The sequence below is a fragment of the Ailuropoda melanoleuca genome, chromosome 3, assembly GCF_002007445.2.
Source record: "Ailuropoda melanoleuca isolate Jingjing chromosome 3, ASM200744v2, whole genome shotgun sequence".
Classification (NCBI taxonomy): domain Eukaryota; kingdom Metazoa; phylum Chordata; class Mammalia; order Carnivora; family Ursidae; genus Ailuropoda; species Ailuropoda melanoleuca.
Window position 1 is genome coordinate 4434778 of NC_048220.1, and position 8388 is coordinate 4443165.

General features: G+C 46.1%; 1 protein-coding gene across 3 annotated transcripts in view; it reads right to left on the reverse strand.

Moving 5' to 3' along the window:
• The window catches only part of ZNF354C (zinc finger protein 354C), a 37097-nt gene extending 32130 nt beyond the window's left edge, over positions 1-4967 (reverse strand). The window contains exons 1-4 of one of the 3 annotated variants that reach the window (XM_034655844.1): positions 4839-4967; positions 3530-3597; positions 1140-1228; positions 592-687 (exon numbers count right to left, since the gene is read on the reverse strand). In XM_034655844.1, coding sequence (XP_034511735.1) covers positions 592-687; positions 1140-1228; positions 3530-3562 — 218 coding nt within the window. In that variant the 5' untranslated portion in view covers positions 3563-3597; positions 4839-4967. The other 2 variants (XM_034655845.1, XM_034655846.1) reach the window with 2 other exon arrangements.
• Positions 4968-8388: the final 3421 nt, after the last annotated feature.

Consider the following 8388-nt stretch of genomic DNA (forward strand, 5'->3'; position numbering starts at 1 on the left):
CCAAAGAACTTCTCAAACTCAATGCACGAGAAACAAATAAACAAATCATAAAATGGGCAGAAGATATGACCATGAGAGACTCTTAACTCTAGGAAACAAACTGAGAGTTGCTGGAGGGGATGGGGTGACTGGGTGATGGGTGCTAAGGAGGGCACGTTATGTGATGAGCACTGGGTATCATATGCAACTGATGAAATACTGAACTCTACCACTGAAACTAATGATGAACTATACATTGCCAATTGAATTTAAATGAAATTTTTTTTAAAGCAAATAATCAGTGCAGAAAAACAGGGGAAGACATGACTCACACACCTTTATGCATTATATATGGTGTTACATGTTCTGCATTCACATTACAAAGGACATCGGAGGCAAGCGGGTCCTTCTTGGGAGAATTCAAACTCTCCCTCTCCCTCTGAACCTGCCATATCAAGGACTCAGAAAGGTAGAGAGAGAGAGGAGATGCACCCTTCCCAGACTTTCCCACCTGGCCTGGTCCATCCAGGAGGGCCAGGTCAACGTCTCCTGATCAGCAGCACCCAGGCAGTGAGAAAATGCTCTGGTCACTTCCCAGTCACTGTCACTCACCTACACATGGGCCTTGAGAAACTCCATTTTCCGCCATCCAGGGATCTTCTCCCTGCTGTAACTGGAAGATGACCTTTGGTTTGGAAAACAGGATTCCTGTTCGTGAGCAAGAAGAAGAGAATGAGTCCGCTGTGCAGACATGAGCGGCCACCCTGGCACACAGATCCGGCCCCAGGGGCTCCGGGGCAGAGGGACAGCTGAAGGAAGGAGACGTCTGTTCTGAGAGGGGCTTCGGTCAGATTCCCAGAGGATGGCCAGGAGGTGGTCCCAGGAAGAAAGTCAGGGCGCTGGCTGTGCATGCCTCTACACTGGAACCTCCCGGGACACCCAAAGGGACAGTTTGGGGGCAAAGAACGGCAAAAGCACACAAAGGCTGCCCATCACCGACTCTACCAACCCGCGGCCTTTCCTGGCAGTGGAGGGGAATGCAACTGCCACCCTGTGAGCCCACGTGCAGCTGAACCTGACCAAGCCCCCAAGTGTCCTCCTCGGAGAGGGCCCCACGATGCTTCCCCGGCAGACGCTCCATCACAAGGAAAGGTCCTTACCCAGTGAGACAAGGGTGCCGTAGTTCTCCAGCATCACCTCCCGGTACAGGGTTCTCTGCGCGGAGTCCAGGCGCAGCCACTCGTCCTGGCTGAAGAACACGGCCACATCCCTGAATGTCACAGACTCCTGCAATGGCAAACCCATTCCTGCTCACCCGGGACCATCCCCCCAAGGGGACGGCTGAGCAGCCACCCTGTTGCCACGCAGGGTTGCGAGCATCTCCAGGCGAGTCTCTATCTTTTCCACATGTACGTACAGTTGTCCCACTTCTGCAGGGGGGCACGTTCTAAGACCCCTCCCCCCGAGAGGTTGCCTAAAGCTTGGAGAGTACCTAACCCTATATATACTGTTTTTTCCTATAAATACAATCCTATGATAAAGTTTAATTTATAAATCAGGCACAGTATGAGATTAACAACAAATAACAGATTATGACAATATACTGCAGCAAAAATTATGTGACTGTGGTCCCTCCCTCTCAAAACATCTTACTGTGTTGTACTTACCCTACTTCTGCTTGTAATATCGTCACAGCTAGACCTCAAGACCTGACCTTTACTGCCCACCTGCTGGTGCTCACTGACCTTTGTCCACGTTCTTCCTCGAGCTTTTCTTTCCAAGTTCTCTCTTAATTCGGGCAGATGGGAGGAGAAACCGCCCCTCCAGCAGTAGCGACAGCCCTGACAAGATCTCCTGCTGGCCCAGGCCACCCACACCTTTGAGCTAGAGCCGCGACTCAGCCTGCACAGATGGACCGTGAAGTGACCTTTAGTGACCCACAATTACCTCTACCTCATTATAATACTACAATCTCCGCCCAAGGCGGAGCACAAGCCTCATTTACATAACATACAATACGTGGGGGGGTGTTTCCTTAAGGCGCATGTGCGACCTTGTGTGGGCCTCTACATACAGAGACCAGGGTCCCCTTTTTTAATAAATATTCATCTTGACCCTAAATAACAGGAACCCATGCACCCTGGTTTGGGGAGTCACGGCTTTGGAAGTTATTTCCTGTGATCTCATTTGCTGCAAAAACGTTTCCCTTGTGCGACAGCTCACCGGGCGTAGTTTCTATCGGTGGCTCACCCAGGAGCGAACTCACGTTGGTGTGGTTACAGGATGAGATGGTCAAGTGCCCACACGAGGTGAAGTGAGGTGAATGACGCAGGTTTTGTGGTGCAGCGTTCTGCTACTACTGACCTTCTGAGGAGAGGTCAGAAGCAGGATCATCTGGTAAGTGAAGCCACGGGAAGGGAAACAGTGGATGGGGGGGGGCGGGGGGCTACTGTAAGTCTTTTCAATAGCTCAGTGTCACCTGCCAGGCTCACAATTCAGGATCGCTTCCAAGGAGACCTGTGAGCCAACTCTGAATGTGCCTACCTCTCAGTCTCCAGGGAGGAGGCCGACCTAACAGGTCACCTGACAATGTCCAAACTACAATGTTAAGTCGAAGCCACTTAACATGTGAGTGAGCCTTCTGTCTTGGCAATCTCTTCAATGGACGGCCTGTGATGCACAGGGCATTCTAGCCTAACACTTATTTAATGATCAAAGCGTTTTCTTTCTCTTCTGCTTCTGTGGAGAGGTTTTCTGGGTTAGGAGGACATTATGTTCTTAATTATTTCCCTAAGTGCCACAAAATGGCCAAGAAGGGAAGAAAACACCATGGACCAGGTGCTTCATTTCCCTCAATTTGTCCCCCAAAAGCACTGGCTAGTTGGGACTCCTTTTCCTTTCACCAGCTCTATAAGCCTGGTCCTGCTCATAAGCCCCACATCGTCCAATACAGTTGACCCTCGAGGGGTTTGAACTGGGCAGGTCCAAATATATATAGATTTTTTTTCCGATAAATACAGTACTGTAAATGTATTTTTTCTTCCCTTGAATTTTCTTAATAACATTTTCTTTTCTCTAGCTTGCTTTAGTGTAAGAATACAGTAGAGAATACATATACCATACGAAATATGTGTTATCCAACCATTATTGGTAAGGCTTCTAGCCAACAGTAGGCTATTAGTAGGGAAGTTTTTGGAGGAGTCAGAAGTTATATGTGGAGTTCTCATTTGCCACCACGTGGCTGGAGCTAGAGTGTATTATGCTAAGCAAAGTCAGTCAATTACCTGACTCCCTCAAGTTTCCACCCTTCACAGGGAAAAAACATACCTAGATCCATTCAATTCCTATTCAACAAGTACTTAGCTGTTAAATGAGGAATTCCCACTGAGACTGGCCCTGAGAGCTAGAGAAACAGCTTCCTTCCCGAGTTACCCCACCAGACCCTCGGTCCCTTCGTGGGCTTCACTGCCTAGTAAAGCTCAACGATGGCTTCAGTGTGTTTACGACCTCTGAACCAGGAAGGCAGGTGAAGAAAGAAGCCTTCACTCACCTGAGCGTGGGCTGGCAGCAACCTTGTGGCCATTTCTCCCTTCCTGCTGCCCCTCCTGGAGAAGGCACCTGAAATGGGAGAAAAAACTGTGAGCAGTCTGTCTGTCCATCCTGTCTGTACTCCCACCCTCATGAGGCCTGACGAAATTAGAGAGCTCCACACACTGAGCACCCTGCAGACGGAAGCCAGAGGGAATGTGGGAGCCCAGGCATCCCTGAGTTAGAGGGTCCGTGGGCATGGCCGCCCAAACCAGGAGTGGGCAGCAAGCACACTTCCAGTCACCGGCCAGCTACCTTTCAGCCAGTGGTTTCTGAATAAAGATAAATCAGACTAAGGAATTAGAACCATCTGATGTATGTTAACAGAGTAAAAGGCAGTCAGGCCAGGCTCAGAGAGATGTTCAATGAAAGAGAAATAACATAAATACTCAGCACATCTGCACTTAAAGGTTTTGAGCTATATTATAATAATTATATTGTACCTAACATAGTATATAATTAGATATAATGTATGACAACGAAGTAATAACACGATTATAATTATTATATATAATTATAATAATTCTTCACATAACATTTGAAGGAAATTGGTGTCCGTTTCAGGAAGAGCCAACCAAAAATTAGTCTTCTCTTTCCCTTGGAAATGGTGCTTCCTTTATGAAGAAAGAGTTATCAAATCTCCTTAATATAAACGAAAACATTACCCATCCTCTCCCTGCTCCAAAAAAACCCCACGAGGCTCAAAAGAAAGAGCATCATTGGCTACAGATGAATTTAAAATTTGGAGAAAAGGGAAGTAACTCAGCAAAAGGACAAAATTAAACAAAAAAAGAATAGTCAAATCACTCTAGGATTCACTCTGGGAGAACAGAGCCACACAAGCTCAATATAGCAAGCATAGCAACAACTAACACACAAAATAAAGTTGAAACTCGGGGCGAGGTGGGAGTGGGGGGAGACCAACCAACGCTCCCAGCCAAAAACCGCCCCAGGGTGCACGAACCCTCCCACCAACAAGGCAGAGCTCCCTGCAATCTCAGTTCTGGGACCAGGGTTCCACGAGCCTTGCCCGAGGCTGACGCCCCGGGCTCAGGCGGTGACAGCTCCGATTTCCGGGGCTGGGGGGCCGCGGGAGCACAGAGCTCCCGGGGCAACGCCCCCTCCCCGGGCCACCTTCACCTGCCGAGGCCGCCGCCTCTCGGACGCCCGCAACCGGGACTCGGCTGGGACTCGCGCGGCGGCCGGCCCTCTGCCCTGTCCTCGCCGCTGGAGCTGCGCACCCCGGGCCCGCTCTCACCGGCAGCCTGTACCTGGGCCCGCCGCGACGGGGACGCCAAGCGGCGGACCGCACTGGAGACAAGCAGGATACCTAGCCTGGGGACATTTTTCGCCGCCGCCGCCAGGCCGCCGGGCGCAACTGCGCCTGCGCACCAGAGATGAGCCGGGTGCTTCGGCTGAGCCGCAGCGCTTTTTCTTTCGAACTATATTTCCCAGACGTCCTCGCAGGACGGCTGCCTACGGTGTCCGAGAAGGGCCAATAGCGGTAAGGCTAGAGAAAGCCAGCTTGCGGGAAGCCCTAGAAGGCTGAGTGAATCCAGGTCTTTCTGCCTCTCTCACCGTTTGTCCTGTCGAGTACCCTTTTTGCGAAAAGTGAGTCTGTATTTAAAAATATGGAAAATGAGGCTCTCGCTGCAGCTTGTTCTTGGTGGGTGAGTGAACTGTGTCAACCAAAATTCTTGGAATGCCAAGATTTGGTCAGAGGCGAGGGAAAGCTTTATTGCCACGCGGTTTGCACGCCCCGGCGTCGCAGTCTTGAGCTACAAACTGAGAGTCCTCTCCGAAGGGGACCATTTCGGCTCAGGGTTAACTAGGCAGAAACCGCAAGTTCTGTGTCCTTATCGAGGCTGGTCAGACTCGGGTCCCAAACTGCAGCTTCAGGAGCGAGTGACAAGCCGGGTACAGCTCGCTTTCCGAGCTTCAGGATGTGGCAGATCCTTGAAGAGCATGATAAGATGTGTTGCAGGGTCTTTCTGCGAATGTTGTCACTCAGGCTGTGCTGCCCGGTTTTGTTTCTCATGATCCTTTGGCCTGACTGAAATTTTAGTTTCTCTCCCTCGACATGAGGGAACCCATTTTGTCTGTTAGCTGTTGCTGTGTAATTATCGGGGACTTTTGTTCTCGGCTGTTCAAATCTATTTTACACGTTTTTGAATTTTTAACAAATTAGGTCTAAATGGCATAACCTGTAAAAGACGTATTTTTAACTGACATTCACATTGGGTAAAAAAAAAAAAAAGAAAAGCGTAAACCCAGCATTTCCTTTTTCACGACACTCATCACTTCTTTTAAAATGGCGCCTCTGAAGGCGCCTGGGTCACTCAGTCGGCTAAGTGTCTGCCTCGGGTTCAGGTCATGATCCCAGGGTCCTAGGATCGAGTCCCTCATAAGGCTCTCCCCTCAGCGGGGAGTCTGCTTCTCCCTCTTCTGCTTCCCCCTTTCCCACTGCTTGTGTGCACGCTCTCTCAAATAAATAAAGTCTTTAAATAAATAAGTAAATAAATAATGAAATGGCTCCTTTGAATTGTAAAGTTTGTCTTCTAGCATTGACTATAATCCCTTTCCAAACTGCATCCTCAGTGACTGGTATTGTACAAACCAAAGAGTATGTGCTCCGTGATCTTTTCGAATGATCTTTTTTTTTTTTTAAATAACTAAACTGAAGGGCACTTGAAGGTAGAAAGCAGAGAGATTAACTAAAAGATGCTAGGAAAATAATATGAAAAAAAATCTGGGATCACACAGTGTTACGTCAAACAAAAATTGCAAAAAGGATGCAAGGCAAACAAAAACTTATTTGGGGTCTTAGGAATTGCAATTTGAGAGACACAGGTATTTGGGAGAAAACCCAGATAGTGCTCTGTCTTGGAGAGGGTGGGGGAGCAGAGGGTTTTTAAAGGCAAAAAGAAGAATTCCAAGAAGTCTTACATAAATTGTTTTGCAAAATTATGATTGGCTGAAAGAGTCTAATTTCTGTTGAATTCACAGCTTGCTATCTAGGCTGCAAGAAGCAGGATATTTCAGTTTCAGTGAGCTATATTTAAAGTACGTGTTTTGTGTGGAGGTGGAAGTAGATAGGCCCCATGTCCTTAATCCCCCCCTGGTTCCATTTTCCATGGGCTGTCCTGACAGGAGTGACTCTGTTTCAGGTTTTTCATTTCACAATTATAACATGACAAAGATCATTTCAAAATAAAATAATTAAATCGGACAAAATGAGTTGTTTCGTATTGATAAAAGATAATCCATATTCCTAACCGTTAGGGAAATGCAAATCAAAACTGCATTGAGGTAGCAGTTCCCATCCATTAGTATGTCTGCTATCAAAACAAAACAGGACAGTACAATGCAGCAAATGAGCATTGGTGAGGACATAGAGAAATTGGAATCCATTGCCGGTGGAAATATAAAATGGTGCAGCAGCTGTAGGAAAATAGTATTTTCCTCAAAAAATTAAAAATAAGATTACTATATGACCCAGCAATTTGTCTTCTGGGTATATTCCCAATGGAATTGAAAGTGATGACTTAAACTGGTATTTGTACAGTACAAAGTTAATAGCAGCATTATTCACAGTAGCAAAAAGATGGAAACAAGCCAGTGTCAATGGACAGATGAGTGGACAAACATAATGTGGTATGTGCGTACAATGGAAAATCATACAGTTGTACAAAGGAAAGAAATTCGGACACATGTTCCAACATGGATGGATCTCGAAGACATGCCAAGTAAAATAAGGCAGACTTAAAGCAGACAAATATTCTATGATTCCACTTATATGAGGTATTTAGAATAGATTCATAGATAGAGGAAAAATGGTTACCAGGGGTTTGAGGAAGAGGGGAATGAGAATTTATTGTTTAATGGGTATAGAGTTTCAGTTTGGATGATGAAAACTGGAAATGGATGGTAGTGATGGTTGTACAACAATATGAATGTACTTAGTTCTCCTGAACTGTACACTTAAAAATGACTAAAATGGAAAATTTTGTGTTATGTGACTTTTATCATGATAAAAATAATAGCAATACAAAGTAAAGATGTAACAATTATGAACTGTTACTGGCAAAACAACATAACATTGAGATTTACAAAGTATAAATAAAGTGAGAGTACACGTGATTGCCTCCTTTTCTCTCTTAATATCCCTTAAAATACAAAAACACATACATATTTAATTTTCAAAGGAATAGATCCCCTACAGCTCCAGAAAATACCATCAGAATCCCAGAAATTGAGAGAAAATTTTGAAGGCATGCAGCAGTGTGCCCTGAGATCCAAAATCCATCTAATAGAAAGATTCAGAAGAAGTAACCAGGAAATGAAGAGGAGGAAAAATTATAAATAGATTATGGATAAAGATATGGAAATGTTCAAGCTGAAGAAGGCTTGGGTCTTCAGATTGAATAGAATATAAGGTATTGAACATAATGACAGGGTTGGGCCGGGGGAGGCCTACAAAAAATATATGCTGGATGAAATTTCAGAACTCTTAAGGATAAACAGAAAATCCTAGGAGCTACCAGGATATAAAAATGAAATAAAAGATTACCTCTGTGTGCCTTGCTACAAGTAATAGAAGATGGGACTGCTTCCATTGTCTTACATGATAAAGGCAGAACAAGAAATTCTTGGGTCGGACTCTAGCTCCAGCAGAAGGAGTAGTTCAGTGAGGTCATCAAAAAACCAACTTTCTTCCCTCCCTCCTCTCTGCTGCTCCGGAGTTGGGTGCAATGTGGACATAGACACAAAGTTAAGGTTCTGTTGGGAAATAGGAAGAGGGTGTTGAATGGATGTTGGGTG